At 47.6% G+C, this 24,172-nt stretch overlaps 1 protein-coding gene across 1 annotated transcript; it reads left to right on the forward strand.

Annotated features, from left to right (window-relative positions):
- The first annotated feature begins 18,383 nt into the window (after window positions 1–18,383).
- LOC119100820 (isatin hydrolase) lies at window positions 18,384–23,794 on the forward strand. Its single transcript, XM_037223973.1, has 4 exons — window positions 18,384–18,468; window positions 21,066–21,272; window positions 21,904–22,090; window positions 23,001–23,794. Exons 1-4 carry the CDS (start codon window positions 18,396–18,398, stop codon window positions 23,089–23,091), a joined length of 558 nt encoding a protein of 185 aa, XP_037079868.1. The 5' UTR covers window positions 18,384–18,395; the 3' UTR covers window positions 23,092–23,794.
- The last annotated feature ends 378 nt before the right edge of the window (window positions 23,795–24,172 follow it).

The following is a 24,172-nucleotide window of genomic DNA, read 5'->3' on the forward strand; positions in this document are numbered from 1 at the left end:
TAAAACCATGGCTGCCAGTGGAAATAATTTCTAAGATATTTTAGAATGATGCGACAACGAAGCGTTTGACGGAGTCGAACAACTTTGGTGGGCTTTTGAAAGAGAGCATCCCACGTCGCATTTTGCATGTATTGTTGCATCAAAGGTGGCGATTTGATCAGTACCACCAGTTTTATCGAAATCTTTCTGAGTAGCTCAGACTTTCGGCTTCAAGTAACCAACCCTGCGGGAGAAGTCTCATTTCACTCCCCGTTCACCATTATGAACATCATAAATTCCATTTACTGTACCTGTAATGCTTCTAACACACTTATTCGTCACAATGTTGGTGTAATAAATGCTTACGAAAGTTTGAAACACTCTGTTGAGACACAATGATGTGATGCGAACATGAAACTATTATCCCACGAATTCAACAAAAGGCTTTGGTTTTTCCCCTATGACGTTTACCGCAAAGCCTCTTTTCGAGGCGCGCTTTGGCTTTGGGAGTGGGAGTATGACATGGTTCATGTGGCGTTCAAACTGCAACAAATACCCTTCCCGGTGGCAAGCGTTTGCTTGCCCGGGCAATTAACGGCAATAAAACCCGTTCTTGTATTCGCACCAGTAGAGGTACGCACGGTATTTGTCATGACGAGTGTGGTCACGACTGCAGGGAAAAAGCGTGGTGCTGTTACGGGGCATTGATAGCGTAAATTGGACTTGAAAATAATAACAATTGATATCCTCTTACTGGCTTGATGGTGCTGCAGCGGCACTAACCAAAGCCATCACTGGACGTAACTAGTCCCAAAGTTTTACTGAAGTGGGATGAGATGGGACAAAACGCCCCCTAATTCCATTAAAAGCATCATATATTTGGATTGTAGCTCATAACCGAACCAACCTGCCTATAAGTGGCCTGCTCAATGCATTTTCTCGCGCTGAATAATAACCTACAAACGCATTGATGGTGTTTTAAGTTTAAAGTTATCAAAATATGTACGGACGAAAAAGCAACCCTTTGCCCCAGCTCGGGGCAAACCGCCCCCTGCACTGGGGCAAAGCGCTCCAACTCTGTGGAAGTTTAACCTTGGCACTTGTCATAGTGTTCGTTTCATAGCGTATCGCACAGGGCATCAGCCTTGATATGTGGACAAATAAAGCTCTTCTTAAGATATGCATGCACGCGTTCTGTCGTAACATAGGGGTCGTAACTGCGGGACTTCTATGGAAGAGTGGACATGATGAAAAGCGTCAAATGAATGGTTCGCAATCCTCGAATTATGTGCTCCCAGCATTGTGCAATATGTTCAATGAGCATACAACATATACCGGTAAAACAATTTCACGGTCACTGGCCGTTCCTCGCTGGCTTATGCTGTCCAGCTCACACGCCACGAAGGTCTGTGCTGCATCGTCCCGCTTAGGTAACCTATTTCGCAGCGTTCCACCTGCTCATCTGAGGAGCACAAAGCTCAGTACGTGAAGTCACAATCTCCAACAAGTTTCAAAACGTCGCTCAAGTCGTCACTGGTCACAGGACACTAAAACTGGCACTACATGGCATGAGAAAAATTAATACTTGGCACAACGGTGCTCATTCGTAGCTCTTCAGCCTTCCCTCTTCCCCCGGCGGAGATCACGCACATAAGATATTTCTCCTTTGTTAGCACCCGCGCGTATTCTACACACCCATTTTGAGCACTTCGTGCACTGAATCCAGGATTCGCAACACAGGCGGTACAGCGTACAACAGACGAAGTGTCTACGGTGTCTACGTCGCCTTGTTTCTCTATGACCTTTCCGCCGTCACTTCTCTGCGCCGCGCTCTCCTGCACAGTCTTTACCACTTCCCCTGTACTTTGTTACCTTGACTTTTGTTTTTGCGGCTGTAATGTGACAGTTTTGTAATGTGAAGAGGGTACCACAGCGCTTTTCCTGCAGCCGTGTGCGGCTGCGTTTTGGTATCCATGGCAACGGGAACGGGCTCTGAACGATTCTTAAGGCCGTTAGCACCGGTTGCAGGCTCGTTATATTTTTCAGAACTGGGCGCAGCTTCTGACCAACTATCTCTGCAGGCTGAGTCTCCTTTGACTCTGCACCACATTCTACCTCATGATTCCCAGGAATGCAACCAGACTAACAAATGCATGTTCTTACCACGCATAGACTGGTGCGGAGACCCGTCATAAAGTTAAGAAGCAATAAGTTATTGTCTGGCAGACGATATTGTCTGATCGCTCACAAGGGCGAAGTGACCCCCAGGGGCGCCGTGATCCTTGCTAACGAGGTGCAGTATTCCACCTGCGCTACGATGCAAGTGATGATTATTTGAAGGAACATGCACCAGATTTATTCCAAGCGAAAGTCATCAAGCCCCTTGTAATGTTTACTGGCGAGCATATTTGGACAATAAAGCTTGAAGCAAGCAAGTGCAACTTAACTTCTCAGCTTAACCAAAAAAGTTCCTTTTAGCCCAAAAAGCTTGCTTTTCCTGGCCCTCCTCCACCATCCACAAGAGTCGTCAACAAAAAGAACACAACGGTTACAGTACAAGTTCAAATCATCTCGTGACTTCAGTTTAGACCAATTACAATAAAAAGACGTGATATGGGGCAGGAGACGCGTTACCTCGACGGGGAGCGTAGCCCCGCTCTAGCCTAGATGCTTTTAAAATGTCTACCAAAGGCTCGTGCATATTCTAAGATTTGCACCAGCCTTTGCAAAAAGAATGCACGCTAAGGCAGTTTATTTTTAGGATTACAACGTATTAACTTGACCATTGGTCAAATGAATGATGTGTACGTAAAGACTGTGTGTGATTTTTGTCTTAAAAATGATTAAGTCAAATGAATATGCCGGTCAGATAAAAGCTCAAACAGAACATGTGTTTTATTGGAAAAACAGCATATGCTGTGTGGCAGCCTTTCATGCTCATCTTGGATCCTCGGATCCCAACGACAGCAGACTCCTTATTTCAACCTCATGGAGGTCGGTTAGATCACTGGCCTAAATGATCTCGATCAAGCTTTTTGCTTTCAGGAGAATGCAGGCTAGAGTAATACTTGGTGCTGATTGCAAATTCAAATGTCTAAGTAATCTCTAAGCTTTTTTGCTCTTTTTCCTTCAAAATACCAAGTTAGGTTACTGACATGCTCTACATGCTGACATGCTCTACACATCAAGGATCTTTTTATGATAGCATGTATCCAAATTAAAAGTGGTTGCGTGAGGAGATCTGAGCGCATTTCGGACACTGATCCAGTGTTTGATTTGTTTCACCTTATTCGGACCGAAGGCCACGACCTAGGGGCCTTAAAATGTCACCTAAGGGTCTACACGAAACACAAGCTGCCAAGCCGGAAACGAAAACAGACAGCTTTTAAAAAGCACATAAACTTAACAATGCTGCTTAGGCCGGTTGCCATGATTATGTTGGCCAGGCGTTGCTCTTTTATTAAATTACTGATGTAGATGCATTATTTAGATTCCTTTTATTTAATAATCCGCCGTGTAAATGATTGAGCTCGAACTCTGGCATGTACCGGGGGCCGACTTGGTCCTTGGACACGGACACAATACCGCATCCAGGTTCGGACTCGGATGACAATATATATATATATATATATATATATATATATATATATATATATAGATTGACAAGACGATTCATCGATTACAGGAACCGCATTATACATCTTCCACGGACTTCTAAGGTCACTGACCTGAAACGACCTGGCTCAACATTTTGTTTTTAGCAACATACTTTCCAGCGTAATCTTTTTCGATTATTAAAATGCAAAACTGAAAGTAGAGTTGTATGATTTTGATCACCATGACCTACATAGGGTCAAAAGAGGTCACCGATCTTAAGTGAGCACGTGACCCTTCGCTTAGAATAGGCATCTAGGGTTTATGGGCACTTTGGGAGCGAGCCCGAAGACTGGCCTTGTTTGGCCTTATTTGACCCGAATGTCGAGTTAACCCCAGCTAGGAACTTCAAACTTTGATCTAAGTGAGTTCACGTGCAGGGCAACACACCGTGTGAATTTGGTGTCTCTAGCTCTCTTAGTTCCCGCGATCTCAGCTGGGGTCAAATTGACCCCTCACCCGAGCTAAGGGGGTCCAACCGGCCGCCCGGACGGGCTAAACAAACTGCGTTTTAAACATTTTCATAGGTGAAGCCACTTTCCTGAAAAGAATAGCGTCTCAGTCCTGTTTCTACACAAGCAAAGCACTTTAATGCTAGGGAGTGCGCTCTTAAGCGCTCTTCGCTTGAGTGTCACTCGGGCCGATCAAATTTTGCGAGCCTCTCAGCCGAACGTGACTTGTTTTCGCACTGGAGCCAACTCCCACGTCTCGCCTGGACCGACCCATGTGAGCTGACACCCCGCGCCCGTTACCACGCGTCGAGGCCCGGCCTGTTATTTGGCCGTCCTGGCCAGCGTCCGTGTGCTGGTCGCTGTTGCCACGCCAGCTCGATGTCCGTGGCCCGTGACGGACCCCGAGCGGTGCGCCGACCTGCCGTACACCGGCGCAGCTCGAGTCACAGCTGCTGGGAGTGTTTCCCGCGGCGTCACGGCGTGACGGCCCGCCCGCCCCAGGCCTGGGAGCGTCGCCGCCGCTGTGACCGTGGACCGGTCAGGCGATCCAGCTGACCCTGAGCCGTCGACCTTGACCCGGTCTGCCCCTCGGCCGCTGCAAGGCAGTTTCTGCCCGGCGCGGGGCCGTCGTGTCCGGACAACCCGCCGTGACCGACGTTCGTGGCGCCGTCACCGAAGCGGGCGAGGTGGCCGCAGCTGGAGAGGGAGCTCTCGGTCTGGCACCCTCTGTGTCTGCGCGGCCGCCATCCGGTCAATACGCCGCCGAATACTCGGGCTTTCCTGTGAACTTGATCTGTTTCACTACTATGTGTCTGCTATCTGTGAGACGTGGCTCGAACCGGCTGTTCGCACTGTGCTGCTGGTCTTTCCTGGCTACAGTCAGAAATAATCAGAACTGTTACGTGCTGATGAAATGTTGGCCACAAAGTGCCATAGGTGTGTTGCAGTGCTTGCTTGCGGTGTAACAGATAATATATTTGTGCAATCTTCCACCAACGATATCTCGTGTTTAGTCATTATGGTGAGTACTGCATTTGGAGCGCAGGAAGGTTGGTATTGGCGCCGCCTATCGCGCGCCTCTGCTGCTCTAAACACTGATGCTGATGACCAAAAGGGGAATTACCAGCGTATTTCAATGCATTTCCTGATTGTGCTCTTGTAATCAGTGGCGAATTAAGTGTCAACCTACTGGCCGATGCCCGGAGCCATCTAGCACGTGATAGACTACCGCATTCCTTGCGGCGTACTCCCCGCCTCAGCTCATAAAAGTGCCAGCTTATTTGTCAGGTTTTCTTTTGTACATGTTCAACGTGAATACGTGAATCGTGATTTCAGCGATCGCTTTGTGTTGATGCATTACCGTTTAACATCACACAGATGCATTCTGGTGTCACATAATTTACCTGAGCATCGCATTAAGCCAACCTCCGTGCGTACGCGTTTATTGGACCGGGACAACCTTGAAGCGTTCGAATGTGATGGGCAATCCTGTGGCCGGGAAACATTGCTCGCCTTTGAAACCGGCAGTGACATGTGCAATGTGTTTCCCACTACACGGTTAAGCGTACTAGACCGCCCCCCCCCCCCCTGCCATCTGCATATAAGGTCACGAAGGCACGCAACCTGTCAGCGCCACCATGTCCGAGACCACCGGTCCTCATCATACAGAGGCGAAGTCCGGCGGGTTGACGGACGCGGTTCCGATGCATTGACGCGCCGCAAACCGCGCGGTCAAATCTGTCATCTTTTTTATTGATGGCATCATCAACCTGTCATGTCATCACCGGAGAAGGTTGGTGCTGACGGTCGACGCTCAGCACGGGTGTCATGCGTGACGTGGTCCGGAGCAAACGACCTCGCCGGGACGAGAAGCCCGCAGGCTCACCTGATGTCCTGAATGAGGTTCCTGTTAACGTCTGACCGCCTGTAACTGCTGAGATGGCAGCGCCGAGGGTGCGCTCGAGGCAGCTGTTCGGCTTCCCGGAGCAAGTCCGCGTTCTTTGATTCACAACCGGTCTCTGATGCATTTGCATTACACGTGTTTAGCATGCATGACTCATTTGCGTGCTGCATTGACGGTTTGAGTATGGGAATGCTCAGTATGCCTTCAAATCCTTAAATCCCACAATACTTTTACGCATTGAAAACGCAGCTATCACTCGTCGACGCGCCAGCGGGCTCATGGAAACATGTGCTGGCGCATCCCATCTCCAAGTCCGATGATCCTGCCAGTCCCTCCAACCTCCACTCAGTCTCCATCCTTTCTGCCATTTTCAAGACGGTGCGAGAGCTGATGCAGTATCAGCTCCACTGCTATCTAAAATCCAATCACCTCATCTCCCCATCTCAACGCGGTTTTTCATCGCGGCATTCCACTGACTGAAATAGCTCTGCTGAACATCACAGACACCCTGCTTTGTGCAGAGGACGACGGAACAAATTTGTTTATTTGCCTCATTGGCTTGGAAAAATGCTACGGCATTACCGATCACTCCAAACTGCTTACAAAAGTGCGTTCCACGGCCCAAACACCGGCTGGTTTGTAAAGTATGTTTCTGCCCACACACAAAGTGTCTGACTCTGGTTTTCAAATTTCTGCTTCGCGACCAATCAGCAAGGGCTCCTCTGGAGCTCCTCACAATTTTCGCTAATGACCTCGGCCCACAAGCCACCCGTGTTTTTGTAGTTTAGTTTGCTGACGGCACGAGGTCTCTCGCTCTTGTCGTAGGTCAGCTCGCTTTCCCCGAGCTGATTTATGACATACTATTAAGCCTAACGTCGCTTGACACTATTTCAGCGGTGAAAAAGGCTTCTGATTTACCTGATGTAACCGGTGACAAAAACGGAGACTTCTGCGAGCCGTTTGGAGACAGAATTGCATGAATGGAAAGAAATGTCAACAGACCAGACCATATTACAACAGATCATCCCAGCTAGACGAAACTCAAAGCTCAACATTGATCTGCTCGCTAAGGCTTGCAGGGTGAGCTCGCGCAGACCACGTGTCGAAACGGTGACCTCTTGCTGTATGAGCAAGTTGAGCCACAAGATGCTGCCAAACACAATAGATTTAATCGGGATAGTCTTTGCACATGACAGAAATACGCTACAAACTACACTATATCAGTGATGACGTCACATATCAGTGGTGACAGCGCTTTTCCAATGCCACTCAGATCAGTGCTTTTTCTAGATTTTTTCACCCGGAATTCACTTCACATACTAAACAGCATAAAATACCAAAAAACTAGGCTAGACTAGGTCGTAAGAATCGTAACTAGGCACAGCATCTTGGGAAGGACGTGATCAGTTTGCTACGCAGCGTTTTTAAGCGTCGTGTGACTTGAGACAGATGGGCTAGAATGCCCGCCACGCAGTAATGCGTTGGGTCCATTGCAAGTCTGTGGGCTGCTGTTGGTGATGATCATGTCGTGAGAAGTTGACTGGCTTGAATAACGTAGCCAACCGTCAGGTTTTTAATATTCTGTGCGGTTTTTCTTGAGATCGACCATGGAGGACGTCCTGGTAACAGCGTTCAAAAGCCCTGCCGATCGAGGGGCGTTGCTGTTTGTGGATACCTGAGCTGTAGCTTCAGAGCTCAACCGAGGACGTTGGAGCGACACAGGTTACACAAGGACTCCTCCGGGTCTTCTTGCAGCTCAGAAGAATACAGCGGCTTTTTTAGGTAAGATGCCAAGCATCGCTAGTACAGGTTCCTCACACTGCCCGTCGCGCCTCAGGCTCAGTGCTCTGACCGATGAACAGACGCAAGTTAAAACGTTTTTAATTGCCATTGCATTCTGTGTAGAGTTAAACAAAGGTGCTACAGGTATTCAAAATGTCTCTTGCATCTGCTGATACCAATATTGCATGGATTGGAGCTAATGAATTGGGATAATGCTAGGAAGTACGAGGCATGCGCCGGTAATACTAGTGAATGCGACGGCAGTTAACGTCGCCAACGCATCCAGCTGATTGCACGATGAGTTCAAAAACACGAAAGTGATGCTGTTTTCAGGTGCTTGTAAAGCCACAATATCGGTAAATGTAGTGCTACATGGATGCAGCTTTGCAAAATACGTAGGGGTGCGGGAACGGGTGCAATAAGAAAACATAGCTGAGCCTGCCTTCGTGATGCATTGAAAACGTTTTTCTACCCAGATTTGACGCAATTTTTCCAGGGTTGGGAGCAGGATCGCAGTTTCTCAAACTTAGTTTGGAGGTGGGCTGAACCGTGGAAATGATAATGAATGAAAAATAATGAATGCAAAATGATAAACGCTAATTGGAAACTACATCCCATGCTGGGAGGCACAATCCCCCCAAAAGAATAGAAACTACATGCTTCTAGGCTGGTTGTGTTAAGTATTCCTTTATCTGAAAATCTGCTTAACCAAGTCTCAATCATTATAAGCCTTTGATGGCCAGGAAATGATAGTGCAGTGGAAATGGATTACCGAAACGGAAATGGTTGATGATTGTGCTGCATTGCATTTGATTTGTTTTTTATTTTTGTGGCTTATCGCACTTGAGCTGTATTGAAACGGTTTCTGATAAGCTTGACTCAAGGCGACAATCTAAACGGTTTCAAATTTTGTCGGTGACAGAAAAGACACTTCTTCCACCCCTGGCTCATTCTGGATTTAACGTCGTGGTGAACGAGACTAAATTTCAGCTCTTCCCTCTTGACAAAGGATAAAGCGCGCGCAACCTCCCCTCGTCCACGGTCAAATTCCGCGACAACATTCTGGACTGGGCTAGCTGAACTCCCATAGCATATTTATCTACCAAACCTTTGCTTTCTTATACAACATCTCACACACAGCCCTGAGTCTTTTGTCGCGATATTTGCATCTAACTAGGAGCGCTCTAATCACATGCCGCGCACACGCCCAGAACCACCACGTTACTCTGCCCTCTTATCGTGGCGCCGCTGCCGGAGAACGTTCTGCTCGAATTTCAGTCATGACTGCGATGCAGTTTTACATGTTTAGTAGGCTTCTCCCTACGAGCTTCACGCTTTTAAGCGTTGGTTGACGACATGAATCCATGCTTTACCCATGGTATGTTTGAAAGATAACTGAGCTGGGGCATCGTAAACGTAAACAAATATGGCACTCAGATCAGCTTGCTTATGTTGGACAGGGCGGGGGCTACCAGTAGCTAGTGTATGTCTAATTTTGAAATGAAGAGCCTGAAAGAGAGCAGTCAGCTTGGGCCAATGTGCAACACTTGGTGCGATGGCGGGCTGCAGGTTACGACATTTGTACACGTATGGGTCACCTTGTTTTAGCATTGTGATATACCGCCACGGAGTCGATCCCGATATGCGGAAAAAATAGGCAAATGTTTGAAGGGTATGTTCCACATTTGAAGATGTTCAGGTAGGCATCAGATGTGATGGGAAAAGCTTACTTGGTATCGGCAAGCTTTCAAGGCTCAAAATGACGCTAACTGGCAAATTTTGAAAGTTTGTAAAAATGCGCCCCATTACGTCATTGTTTGGAATGTTTTTGCAATGGAATGGTTTTGTGACGACAGCAATACCTGGTAGCATCTGCCAGCCAGACCTAAAGAATACCTCGAAACACACGGAAGCTGACGCCAGCCGGCCATTCTCGTCGCGGGGACTGTGTCGTGCCGTGAATTGGTGGGTGGCTTGTTTGTGGATTTGGTGCTGACCGTAAGAAGAGAGTTGGTTGACTGTTTAACATAAGCAATGCAGCGATCGCCAATTTTTATGGCGGATTATTAATATCAAAGCACAATATGCTGTACTGTTGCTGTTGCTGCTATGTTGTTAATGATTTTGTCAATACTGCATTGTTGATCCATCCTTGCCTGCAGTGCTGTGGTCCCGACATTGATATCATGTGACGTTCACAGTAATTACTTTCGTTGTTGTTTGTTACTGGAAATGGGGTATCATGCGACAATGAATTTGCAACGTTGCTATGGATTGATTGTCAAAGCATTGCTATTGCAATGGTGAAGATGGTAAGGTTGGGCGAACAAAATGTGTTTTCTTGCTCAGGGTTATTTATGCGATTAATAGTTAACCCTGATAAAAGCATTGTGGTGCAGTTACATTATTGCTGTTGGTAGTGCTTTGCCATTGCTAAATCAGTTGTTACCAGTAATTTATCATCATAAGCTGCCGTCCCATAGGCTTACATAGAGTAGTCACTGTCAGTGACTACTGACATGGAGTAGTCAACCAATGTGGTACATTGTGTAGTGGCACAGGTCAACAGCGTCATTGTGGCACTACCTCAGTGATGTACTGTGGCATAAAATGAACAGCGATATGGTTTTTGTACTGCAATCCATGCTACTTTCATAATAAATTTCATCATGAATAGATGGGTCAAGCGCGCACTCTTGTATTGACTACCCATCCGACGGATGACCGATCAAAAACGCGTGATACAATATTCAAATCATTTCCAGCAAAGCAGGTAATCATCAAATGATATCACTTGCTCAGCCTGTTTTGGGAACCCACAAAACCTAGGTGAGAAGGATGCAAACATATCTTCCACTTCCACAGTCATCCAACATCCTGCAGCCATCAGGCTGCTTTACTAAAAAATAACAGGAAAATTTTACATGTGGTGAAATGACAATGCAAACATGCTGAACTTGCACAAGACTGGAGACATGACAAGTGCATGTAGTTTTGGTTGGATGGGCAAAATGCAAGGAAATCAAAGCTGCCAGCGCACGCAAGCCTCATGACAAAATATTATTACGTGCTATACAAGATACCAACAGCAATACGTTTCCCACCATTCGCAGCACCCAGCATCTCACGCAAGTTGCAGTGACTATGGCATTGATGAGTCACAAGTAATGTTCGCTTGCATACAAAATTTGTTAAGACGGTAGAATGTGCATCAGTAATAATGTAGGTCTATATTCTCAGAATTATTTTGGGAGAGACGATTTTGCAAGTTCATATCATGTTAGCCTGTACTGAGCATGCCCATTAATGAGCTGCACGCACCAGCCTCTACTGCCAAAACAAATCGCTACTATAATGACACGCAATGGATTTATTACAAGCCGTAATACTTCAATAGGTTTAAAATGTTGGCAAGATCATAACTGAGGACCAAATTGCCTTTGTATACTCCTACAACATAGAAGCTAGTGTTTTTCTTAGTTTGCCGGTACTCTTTCGACTCTTTCGTCATGCTCAAACACAAGCAGATAGGTAGAGACAGGTACCGGTATACCACATTTTATTGGGAGTCAGTAGACTTAAAGAATACCAAAACAATGCTCTCTCAGAAGTACAGACCTCGCACGCACACTCTCCATCACATCAAGTTTAAGATTTCAATTTGTCGTGCAATATGTGTGAAATATTTAGTAACATGCATGCATATATATATATATATATATATATATATATATATATATATATATATATCAAATTGTGTAGTGTATCCCTAATTTCGTCCTGCCTTGCTAACCCACACACCCATGCAAGGCTCCATGCTCCGGGACACAAGGCGCCAACCGAGCTGTCTGTAAAAGATACGTCAGTAGGAGAAAAAACGCCAGCAGGGAAAAAACACAGAGTTCCCGTCGCGTCTTCTTTTTATAACTTACGGGAGAGTGCCCGTTTTGTGGGTGCCGTACTTTTTTGCGGACTTTTTTGGCGTTCTTTTTTAAAACATTGACCTATGGCTTAGAAATAAAAAAATGACCCGTTCACGACGGGTGCCGCACAACCCGTAAGCGCTCACGCTCACGTTCGCGACGCGTATTCAGGAGCGAAATCTTGCCAACAGCCAATCATCTTCCGCGCATTGTATCACACGAGCCGCATTATCACTTCTGCGAATGTATCAGCGGCCATGCTGTTTTGACCATAAGCAGAAAACAGCCTGTAGTACGACCGCGATCGCATGACTTTTTATGACGTCATGAATGCGAAGGCGACCTTGAAATAGTCTCCCAATAAACCTGTTCGCACTTTAGCGGGCGTGTAACTCAGGAACCAGTGCGTTTTGAGTCTTGAAAAGGACATGGCCGTAAACTGCATCAAAAGGTCCTGAAGATGGCTGTTTTGGTTCAAAATGCCATGCAAATGTGAAACATTCCCTATAAAAGTTGTGTGCTGTGTCAGGCAGTTGTCATGTGCCATGGCAACGTTCAGAACGAGTGCATTGTTATCGCATAAAAATTGTGTGTGCATCATATGTTGTCTGTATCTTCTTTCATGAATATCATTGTGTGACCAAGGCTGAAGAAAGAACGGAGATTAGTCCAAAATATTTCGTTGAATATCAACAAGTTGGTTGGAAACAGATGTTGCTTTGAATTGACAGCTATACCTCTGACTGTAATTGTTCTTATCTTCATGTAACTTTTTATATTTGTGTTCACCTTCTATTTCTGTATAATAAATGCCCAATAATAGTCCTGCTGGCTTTGACCTTTCGGAGGGAACCGACCTGTAATTTTGAATATATCAATTCATGGAAGGCTGCTGTTGCGCCAGTCCAGCCTATCCCTCAGCCCCCATCCTCCACGTTTTGGCGACGGTCGCCACCATCATGCGGTTAAAACGTGTTTTTAAGCTTCTTCCTTCAAGTTCCATGCTTAAATGCGTCGGTTGACGACATGAAGTTGTGCTATTTTCTGGCGTGTTCGCAAATATTAATGAGCTGGGACTGAGCCCGCCCGTCGCGCCGTCTTCCGTGTACCCCTCGCCCTCCATGTTTGTGTGCCTGAGTGAGGGGCGCCACTGTAACGACCTTGGATAGCGATCTTGAGGCTGGGGTCACCGCATACGGTGAGGCCTCGGAACAGCGGGACGCTAGGCCTCACAGAACACGGCCAGTTCCGGAGTGTGACGCGCGCGTGCCCAATAGCGGTTCGTCTGTCTTCTAGGACTTCTTCGGCGTCAGCGTCATGGTAAGCATGTTTGCCGAGAGCGTGTCTTTTTGTCCCCTTTTCCCATCCGCATCTTGCCTCTTTTGCATGACGTTCGCTAGTACGCTGCAACTGCTGGCCGACCATATGCTTGCCAGTTCAATGCTAAGTGTCTGTCTTATTTTTGCGGAAGAAGAGTTAGATATTGGTAATCAACGCTTTATTTCAAAAACAGTTATAGTGGTAGGTAGCTAATGTGCTTCACTCCGGGTGGGCAGAAACAATCCCGAAATCAACCACATTTTGAGTTACTGGAAGACCAAGTCCTTTGGAAATGTGTTTTTGACAGAGTCCTAGTCAAGTCAGATGTATTGGGCAAAGTCATACCACGTTGGGTCGTATATATATATATATATATATATATATATATATATATATATATATATACATATATGTATATGTATATATAATAACACGGAGTGCTAGTCAGGAAACGCACATTCTCGTGTGAACGTGATAACGTTCACTGTAACTTAAACAAAACCTTTCTATGTGTGAAGAATTGACTCAAACGTGCCCTTCACCTGCAGTGGTTGTGATAACGACTTTACAATTGCTGAGTTTAAACCCTTGTGTTTGTGTTTTTTTTCAGTTTCCTTCTGTCCTCGCCGGGTTGGTTGCAGCCTTGTCAGTGCTGTTATGCTTTCATGGAGCCATAGCCGAGTGGGTGGACTTGAGCTATACCTTTGACAACACTACCCACTTCTGGACGACCACCAAGTTCTTCAACTTGACCGAAGAATTTAAAGGACTGACCGGTGACGGCTACTGGTACGTGTTGGTCGATCAGCCACATCTGCGAACCGTGCCGAAGCTGGCATATTTTTAGCAACAACGTTCTTAAATGTACGCGCATTATCTTCAACAGCAAAAAAATGTCGTTGATTTTGCTACCATTACTCTGACAATACCGGGGTGTTTCAGAGACCAAAACGGTTACTCTGTCACAGTTCGCAGGAAACGGCAGAGTGGGCTGGACAGCGGAGACAGGACAAAGCGTACAAAGAACGCACAGTGCTAGTCGGAAAACTTGATACTCAAACGTTTAGCTATATAACGGACTGTTCTGCTGCACTTTCCCGTGTGAGCGTGACGACATTCCATGTAACTCATTGACAGAGGCAGGGCATGTTCTTACTTGACAACTGGAGAGGAAAATAATCCCTACCAAGGGACTGCCCGCCCCCCCCCCCTTGTGTCAAACCGAGCAACCCCCACCTCAGCGAAAATCTTGCTTTGCCGGCAGCGTGGGTCTTACAAAGTCTTTGAAACGCTTCAGGCAGAAAGTCGCGGTGAATGCATGTATTCTGTATGGGGCAAAACATTTAAGATGAAGTAGATGCGAACGGAGAAGAGAAGAAAACCTAAAACTGCGCGAGAAGCCGCTTATGAAACGTTGGACAAGGGTGGGTCAGAGAGTTCAGACAGGACAGGTTAGACAGGACGGACGTGTCTAAAAGTTTGCCAGCGTATCAGTTCCCGGTCAAAAAGTAGGACAGAAAAGGCTGGATGGAAAAATTTCGAACGACAAAAAGGGCGAGGTAGTGATAGAAGCTGAAGCGAAAAATACTTAAAGAACAAGTAAAAAACTAAGAGTCGGCAAGGAAAAAGTTGAAACGGAAAACTCGAAAGACAAAATTTCAAAAGGGGCAAAAGTCGTCAGTGGATAAAAGTCGGAGCACAAAACGTTGAAGAGATAATTGTCTACAGGATAAAGAGTAAGTATGATGTCGCGTGATAAGCTGTCATATAACATAGAAAGCACACTTTCCGCGGCGTTTTAGAAAGCATTGTGCCAAAGATGTAAGATGCACTGTCAAATTATCTTTTTATAGTGCAACGTATCGTGGTTTGTACAAAGTGTCGAACATGGCATCTTCCATTTATTGCGGCAATTTCGATGGCGTTAAAGCGAGTTTTCTACATTTGAAGATATTAAAGCAGGCATCCGATATGATAAAATTGGACCACTTTTAAGTACAAGAATGCTTTCAAGTGTAACAGATAACCCTAGAAAGCAAAATCTCTCTACAGTTAACATGATCCTTAATACGCCATCTTTATTGCGTCATGAAACGGTATGACGTGGAGGTGCTGCCAAACTAGCCGCACGAAATTGCTACCCTAGCACTTACATGTCGTACTTCAGTCTCCCTGAAAGATGGCCGTAGCGATGCTGGGAGTATTTGCTAAACCATATTGATAGGTGCTCGTGTTTTGACCATTTTGTGGTGTTTTTGCATGCTGATCCGTGAGGTTAAGGTGTTTACTTGCATTCACATCCTCGGTTATGGCGCTATTCTTAAGTTATTCGATCGTTAGCTTTTCTGTAATAAAATGCACCCAAGTCCAACTCATCGTACTGTGCACCACAAAACGTGATTCGTGATTGAAACTTTCACAGCCTGATTATTATTGATTGCGATCCAGTTTAAGTCCACAATATCTTGGAAATCTCTCTCACGATATGAACTGAAACAAAATGCCTTTGAACGCTAGATATGAACGGCGCGGCGATTATGTTCTTCTTGGCCTGGAAGCCGCCGGGCCAATGACGTGACAGGATTCGAATGACGATTCTATGGCGTCAGGGATGCCTGACTGACCCTGAAATAGTCTGCAGGAAATAGTCTTTGCACCACGCATTTGTGGTTTAAAGCCAAAAAGCAGTTTCCATCGATCACATAAGTATATCTAGGAATTTATTTCCGAGTCGGACCTGTCGCAATCACCCTGCTTCAAAGAACCTTAGAAGGCGTATTATCGTCGGCCTCTTCAGATGTTTCAACTTGAAATGGGGTACCAATAGGATAGCTCTTACGGATAGAAAACTATTTCATACGTCAGCACGTCCAACTAAAAATAAAAATAAAAAACATACACACACGCGGTTGTTCGTGCATTCACACCTGTGCATGAAGTTTACTTATCATTTTAAAATATCCCGCCAAAATTTCCAACCAAAAGTACTGGCAGTGCGCGAAATAAGTTCCAAGCTGGGATAACCTGCCACCCTAAAATTTGAAATTTACGATGTTGGTAGGCTGCCTTCAAAGTGGTAAGACGAAATGATGAATCACCTGTGCATTTTTGGAAGATGATGAATATCGGCACAATGCGTCTTCCTATATTTACATATCCACTTATTTTCTCAGTTCCATCTGACGTCGCGTGACGCATACGAAGTGCTAATGAGCGTCAATGAACAAATAAAAAGTACTGTGTGTCCAAATAAAGTGGGTTTAATCCCTTGAGTACAAGACATTTCTGGAGAGATGGGTTGCTGGGGCATCCATCGGCTAGACCCCCCCCCCCCGTCCTACTCATTTTCAAAAATAAACAGCCGGGGTCTAAATTTAGTTCTAACCAAGATTATTTGGTTTCAACCATAACACAGAGAAGGGCGATATGCGCAACTGTCGTAATCACAGCAAGGTCTGTGGGATGGCAAAATTTTGTTTAATGCTGCCCGAAATTCGATTGGCCCGAATCACCTCCGTGCGTTTAGAATAGGCTGTGCAGAGAGGTTTACTCTTGGTTGGGGCCAGCGTTGTGTTCGACTCATTTTTTCCGACGCAGGACTAATTCACAGTTTTTGGGATCCGATCCAGCTCATGACTTCCAGCCGCTCCTCTTTTGTATTCAGTTTCCATTCACGCTCACCGCTTGTATCGAATCATTTGGCTCATGCTTCACGCGGCTTACGAAATCAAAGAAATCAAAGATTGGATTCATTTCCAGCTCGTTGCTTTATGACAGGGATATGCATATATGTGTACATATATATATATATATATATATATATATATATATATATATATATATATATATATATATATATATATATATATGTGTGTGTGTGTGTGTGTGTGTGTGTGTGTGTGTGGGTGTGGGTGTGGGTGTGGGTGTGGGTGTATGTCCCTCTGCCATCTTAAAGATATAACATATTATACCTGCTGGTCATATTAAGGATATGACCAGCAGTTGCAATTTGTAAGAAGCAGGCAATCTTTCACTGTTTTTTCTTGGGATATAGGAATGCAGGATGTCTGCAAAGTGTAATATCTGGTTCCTGTTTGATATAAGACAAACTTTAGACCATGATCAACAATATGGTGCTTGCTGCGTTAAATTTTCAACGCATTTGTGCTTATTTTCAAAAAAAAAACTTTTAAACTGATGCTGCTTGCTTTTCATTTTAGCACTCTGAAATTGTCTGTCAGTTTGTCTGGGGCGTGCTGTGTTTCCTCATGCTACCATTTTAAGAAGAGTCATATGGCTCGCTGACATGGTATTGTTAGAAATAACATTGTTGGAAATGGCATATTGGAAATGATGTTGTTAAATATAGCATTGCTAAAAATGATGTTTTAGCAATGACATTGTTAGAAGTGATCGACTGACAATTCAGCTCATGGAATTTACGATGCATGTAGTTAAGCTCATGGCTCAAAGCGGTCTTTTTCCTAACAAGACAAATCAAGTCGCTGCTCATCCCAAAACAATTGGCTCGTGAGGCAATTCTCGCCAAAGCGATTTCGAGCCAAAATGATTGGCTCGTGAGCTTGTGACGATGTGACGATGTTACGATGTTGAGCTCATGTCTGTTTGGGGCACATGATCTTACAGGACCTGTCATTTTTCAGGTCTGTCTTTTCCTCTCAAAGTCAAACAACCAGCCCTCTCAAAGTCAAACAACCAGAGCGTGCAGATGATACGGAGCCTGCCCTCTGGGCTGAATATGCTCAAAATAAGCGCGCATCATGTGGGAAGAGTCCTTTTTAACAACCGGCAACTCCCTTGAGGAAATGTCGGGAAAGTCTGGGTTGCCAAACCAATCCGGAGCGTGCTTTGGGTTTCTCAAGTTTTCCCTGACTGAGCCACTGCCACCGACCACTTCTTAAGGAAACTTGAGAATTCCACCAGCCTCGCCGACGATCAGGCTTTTCATTTGCTTCGGGGGGAGTTATTTTTAGTGTATAATCGCTGCAGAAAGTTCGGAAATGCTAGGGTTTGCCTGCCCGCCGTTTGGGAAAAGTTTGGCAAATCCAGATGGGAATCGCACATATTGTGGTGCGTAATCGCCACAGGCGGCCTAGAAAACGCTCCGAGCACTCGCTTGGGAAAATTTTAGGAAACGACCAAGAACAGGTTGGGAATCGCAACCAGTGTCTCACCTTCGGGCTGATTCCAAACATTTCTCATCCACAAACCTGGGAAACGGTCGGAGTAGCCCGGTTGAGACTGAACCGAAATTGCTGACCGGGTCCGCGTGCTTCACCAATGAACGTGTCCTATGTTTCGTCTGCTACAGGTACGAGTCGAATGACTTCAGTGGAAACGAGCATGGTGGAACCCACATGGATGCTCCCTGCCATTTCCACAAGGGAGGCTGGACGATGGACGAGATTCCAATTCGAGCGTCTTATAGCTGATGGTGGGTTTTTAAGATCGCTTACGATGGTAGTGGTGTAGTGGCCTCTGCTTGTACGCCACATATATTATGTAACCCGTGTGTTTCATTGTTCATATTTCTCTTTTGTGCGCATTTAAGTACACAATTGCTTATCAATCACTTTCGCTAGCTGGCGTCGTGACACAAATTGGCACGCTGTCCCCCTGTCTGAAGAGTGACGCGGGCTAGCTAGTTGGCATCGTTAGGTGGCAGGAAGCAGTGACACCGGCTGAAGTGGCACCCACTCCCCTTGGCTGGCGTCACACTATTAGGTTGACGGACGCGAAGCGGATGTCACAGTGTGACCCCAGCTCATGTGAAGCAAACTCCCTTCAGCTGGTAACGCAGTGTGACATCAGCTCGGGCGTCACACGGTGTGACACCAGCTGCAATGACAGCCTCGCCCCTAGCCGTCACTGCAGTGATATTTCCCCCGCTGCCGGCGTCGCAGTGTAACGCCAGCCGCGGCGCCACTCGGCGACGCACTTGTCGTCACACTGTGACGCCAGCTGTGACACCGCGTCACAGCTGGAGTCGTGATGTAACGTTAACTACAACACCACACTGCAACGTAAGCTGGCATGAGCAGTGACGCCTGCTACAGGACACCCCTTGGTGGTGTACTACGTACTACCCAGACTGGCTTCACACCGTGACGGCAGCTTTGGGAGTGGGTGTCACTACGGTGTGTTGGTGTCGCTGCTACTGGCGCACTACCAGCTGGCGTGCCCCGCCAGCTGGGGGCAATGTGCCAGCTGGTGCCACGACGCCAACTACGGAGAGTGCCGCTACAATTTCACGCAGGTGACCAGACGGCTCCAGTGAAAGTGTGACACCACTCAGCTGTCTAGGGGGAGTCACAGTGTGACGCAAGCTGACAGAAGCAGTCACGCCAGCGGCAGCGACACGGACACACCCTAGTGACACCCACTCCCCCAGCTGCCGTCACAGCGTGACGCCAGTTTGGCTGGCCGCAAGGCTGCGAACATCCACTACCTCCAGCTGGTGACGCATGATTGTGTCAGACGTAGTGATACCCTTTTCCTCCAGCTGTTATTGCAGTGACACTCCTTCTACAGCTGTTGTCGCAACGTGACGCTAGCTACAGTGACACCTACTCGCCTGAGATGGCGTCACACTATGACGCCAGCGAGAATGGCAGTGTGCCAGCTTAAGTCACGACGCTGCCTAGGGGAGCGTCACTGCAGCTTCACTTGGGCCACTAGACGGCTCCAGTGACAACGTGAGGTCCGTTTGGGGGAGTTACAGGGTTACGCCAGCTAGCAGGAGCCGTGAAGTCAGCTGCATTGAGATCCAATCTGGTCCCCCGGTTTCAATGACTCCCACTCCCAGCTGCAGTGACAGCCATTCTTTCCAGCTGGCTTCGCATTGCGATGATAGCTCGTAGGATTTCAGCTGCCAGAAGCCGTGCAGTGGCACCCACTCCCAGCTTCAATGACAGCCAACCCTCATAGCTGTCACTGCAGTTACGCTACCTGCTCAGCTGGTGTCGCAGTGCGAAGCCAGCTCCAGTATTACCCTTTCCCTTAGCTGTTGGTGCGTCAAGGTTGTACGATGACGTGTTTGCAATTATGTAGTCACACAATCACATGTGTAATCACATTATGACGAACTGACGTCACCGTGTTACCTGATGTCACATTGTGACGCTAGCTTTACTATGCCGCCTGTTTACGCTGAGTTTGGTGCCAACTTCAGTGGCAATGGCACCCCTAGTGCCGCAATGTGACGCCAGTTAGGGTAAGCGGACGTCACTGCAGCAGTGCGCTCACCCTGCGAGGCTAGCCTGCGTAAGCAGGTGTCACTGAAGTGGTCTGGTCATCCGAGTTGGACGTCACAGTGGGGGCGCCAGATAGGAGGATACGTGCCACTGCAGCTTGCGTCACTGCTACTGTCAGGTTCGCCGCACTGTGGCTGTCCTAGCTGGCGTCATACTGTCATGCCAGCTGTGGTGGGTGAGTGTCACTATAGCGCTCTGGTCACACTGCGAGGTCAGCTGGAGCAAGTAGATGGGTATTACTGGAGCCGTCCCCAATCATGTGTAACCACAGTGTGCACTTCTTGGATGGCCGCAGCCAACGAAATCCGCCGCCATGCTATTACCTTCGTTTATGTTTCACTTTCGGGTGACGATCTTTAAAGATAATAAGGCAATTTTGCCGCTACAAACAGCGATTACAAAGGCAAAAGTCATGTCATTAGTGTTCATAGGAAGACTGCACAACAGCTCATCAGTGAGCTAGTGTTTTGTCCTACACCCCCACCCGCGTTCTCCCATTGGCGAGGCCACCTTGCTCCAGCGCGCCTACTGGCATCATCACTTGCCTTCATTAAGGGACTCGTCGGCGCTGTGCTGTACTGTAATTGGACCGCGGTAGTTGGACCGCCCGCCCGACCGTCGCGCCAGCCGGTCCAACTCTGCTCTTCCGGGGCCGCTCCCGCCGGCGCGAGTCGGCCAGCACGGAGCCAAAGGGACCTGGATCGGCCTCCCCCTGTGTCGGTGGCTCTGGTGAACGTGCCACAGCGAAGCGGAACACACCATACGTCTCCCTCTTTAGCGGCTCTTGTGGACATATCTGAGCGGAGCAGCCGGGACGGGGACGCCACGCTGACCCCGGCTGACCTGGCCGAGTGGCGGGCCGTCCACGGTCGCTGGGTGTACCCGACCATCCTGCTGGTCCGCACCGGGTACGCCGCGTACTGGTCCAACAGAACGCGCTACTTCGGCATCAGCCCAAAAGAACCGGACGTCCGCCATTTTCCAGGTCAGGTCGCCGAGCTCGATGGCACTGGCTCGATCTGTTCGGCTACACGAAATATGTGTTCAGCTTCTCAGCATGTTTACGTCGCGAAGTGAACACTGTGATGATGGCGACACACTGGAAGTTTGTATTTTTGTGAAAAGTTGGAGGTGAAAATCCCCCTCGCCGGCTCCGCTTTAAGAAGGTGGTTAGGATTGTAATTCTCTTCCACTGCGCGGATCCGGCTCCTATCTTGAAAAGAACGGTGGCCCAAATCTGATAAGAAACTTGGTTTTGGTGTATTGAGGGGCATGTTTGTTTAAAGCACATCTCACGTGTGTCTGATAGTCAATTAATGCAAAAGCCTGTTACGTCCAGCGGAAGATATTTCGCCAGCCACCTGTGTCATGATTATGTATGGGACGTCAAGATCTTTACCAGTGTTTTGCCAACAAGGCGCCAACCATTTTCACCACTTGGAAGTCAGCAGCGAGTCGATGCCAACGCAGAAAGCTGCGTTAAGCGAAAGCTTCATCCCAGCACCACTCGAGCACATGAGTCACGAAACTAAATATGCACAGTAAACCTGGTGACAGCGGCCTGTCAGACGGCGACGGTGGCGTTGACCCGTTTGGCGTTGTTGTCGGGTCGGCAGGGCTGAGCGCGGAGGCGGCCCGGGAGCTGGCCGCCGACTCCGCCGTGGTGGGGGTCGGCATTGACACGCCATCCGTCGATCCCGGCATCAGCCACGACTTCCTCGCTCATCAGATCCTCTTCAGCAAAAACATATACGCGCTGGAGAACTTGGCCGACCTGAGCCGGGTGCCAGCCTCGGGAATCCGGTGAGCCTCGCATATGCTGTATTCCCGTAATCCATCCGTGCATGGTTCCAATGTTCGGTTGGCAACATATTTTTCCTGCAAGCGTAACTTAGCTGAAGATTATCAAAGCAGACGTTAATGGGCTGATACTCCTTAATTATCTAAGGCGTTGAGTGTGTTTGCGAGGAGCATATACATGAGATAAGATAATACTGTTAGCTTTGTTTCTCTTAGAATTACTGGGAGAGATATCTACACACCTTGAAAATACATATCTCTCCTTTTTCCTGATTATTCGAGGAATACAGTCAGCAGTGCTGTCTTAGCTAATGTATCTTAGTTAAATTAAGTGACTGTCTCCCGGTTCTAGGAGTGCGGCCTCGAAAGTACCGAACTAAACCCATAGTCAACCTTCGAAGTAGCGCTCGGTAAAGAAGTGTGACGAATTAATGCATAAACATATTTGTAGGGCTTACTTTGGCCATGCTTCTCTTGGTAGCTTGCTGGGCAAGTTCAGTCGCTTGAGCAGTTCTGTCGAGATCTGTGGATATTGCTCCTGCAGTGTCGGGTTGTAGTGCTTTTGTGGCGCTTGTTTCCGGTGTTTTCCAACGATGTGGAATGGTGGCCGCCACATTGAAGTGTTTCTTAGAAATTACGTGGTTCACCCCGGTCACCAACTTTGGACAACCTGGCATTGAGAGAAATGTCCTCTGGCATGTCAGAGTCGAGCTATTTCTTAGATACCATGGCATGGTCCTTGAGGGATCACTCATCGATTCTAAGGTCATGTTCGTGGAACCAGTGATGCCGCGGTTTGAAGTCCCATCGGTGGTGAGATCAGATTACCGACACTAGCCCACGTTTCAAACGGCTCCGGCATGTATGCCCTGCGCTATAAGTGTCGGCGGTGAATCCTTCTGGTGGTCGACAGGATCCTGGCTATGCCGATGAAGATCGGGGGCGGCAGCGGCGGCCCGTGTCGCGTGGTCGTCAACCTGCCGGCGCAGCCTCCGACGGCATGAGATGGCCGCATTCTGCCAGACTGAGACCAGAATTATCTGACCGTGAAGGCGGAGCCGAAACCACGATGGAAGTGCAAGTCATCACCGGCGAAAGCAATAAGGCAGGCAGTGTGAAATTTGCCGGTTTTTGTTGTCGGATTGGTGTAAAGCACTCGCTGGCGTACCTGATTGTTTGCTCGCTGTAGCACGCCAAGGATTGGTGTCCAGTTTGCCGCTAGAAGTATACTTTGCCCGGCTCTTCGTGTGCGCATGCCTGCGTTTTTAGGCGTGAGGACCAGACCATGCATCCCGCGATAACCGTCGTCCCGCCTTTTCGTTCCATCATTTCTGTCGCAATAATTTTCCAAGTAAGCTTGTTTGGATGACAAACACCGTACGAGCCTTGAAGCTGGTGTGTGCTGGATTGAGGATTGCTGGTGTTTGTCGCAGCATTCTGCATTTCTCTGGCGCCGGCAGGTCGTAGTGTTGGAAAGTATTCGAACGTAAGTGAGAACGCAGCACAGTCAGGACTGGGGGTGCGTGATCCTGACGGACCGTGACAGCATACCGACTCACCGCCGTGTTCCCGGGGCTTACCGCCCCACTTATGTGACCAGGCACACACGAGAGAGCGCTGGTAACGTGGCGGGATGCTGCAGAATGAGTTTTTTAGTAGTGGGATGCTTCGCAGCATAATTTTAAAATAAATGGTGATTGGGTTTCATCTTGTGTTTGAGGTGTATTTTTCCCCGTGGGTCGAGATAGCTGAACTGTATGTGAGCCACGCGTAATAATTGGTGGGTCGACAAAAGAATCGCATAGCCACCTTAATTGCGCATCCAGAAGGGAAGAGAGATGGCCAACAGGTAGAAGGCCAGAGGTTTAAGGTAAGGAACACGAGAGAGAGAGAGAGAGAGAGAGATAGAGAGAGAAGAGAGAGAGAGAGAGCGAGAGAGAGAGAGAGAGAGAGAGAGATAGAGAGAGAGAGAGAGAGAGAGAGAGAGAGAGAGAGAGAAAGAAGAGAGAGAGAGAGAGAGAGAGAGAGAGCGAGAGAGAGAGAGAGAGAGAGAGAGAGAGAGAGCGAGAGAGAGAGGAGAGAGAG

Source organism: Pollicipes pollicipes, unplaced genomic scaffold, assembly GCF_011947565.3.
Source record: "Pollicipes pollicipes isolate AB1234 unplaced genomic scaffold, Ppol_2.1 Scaffold_4881;HRSCAF=5763_pilon_pilon_pilon, whole genome shotgun sequence".
NCBI lineage: Eukaryota > Metazoa > Arthropoda > Thecostraca > Pollicipedomorpha > Pollicipedidae > Pollicipes > Pollicipes pollicipes.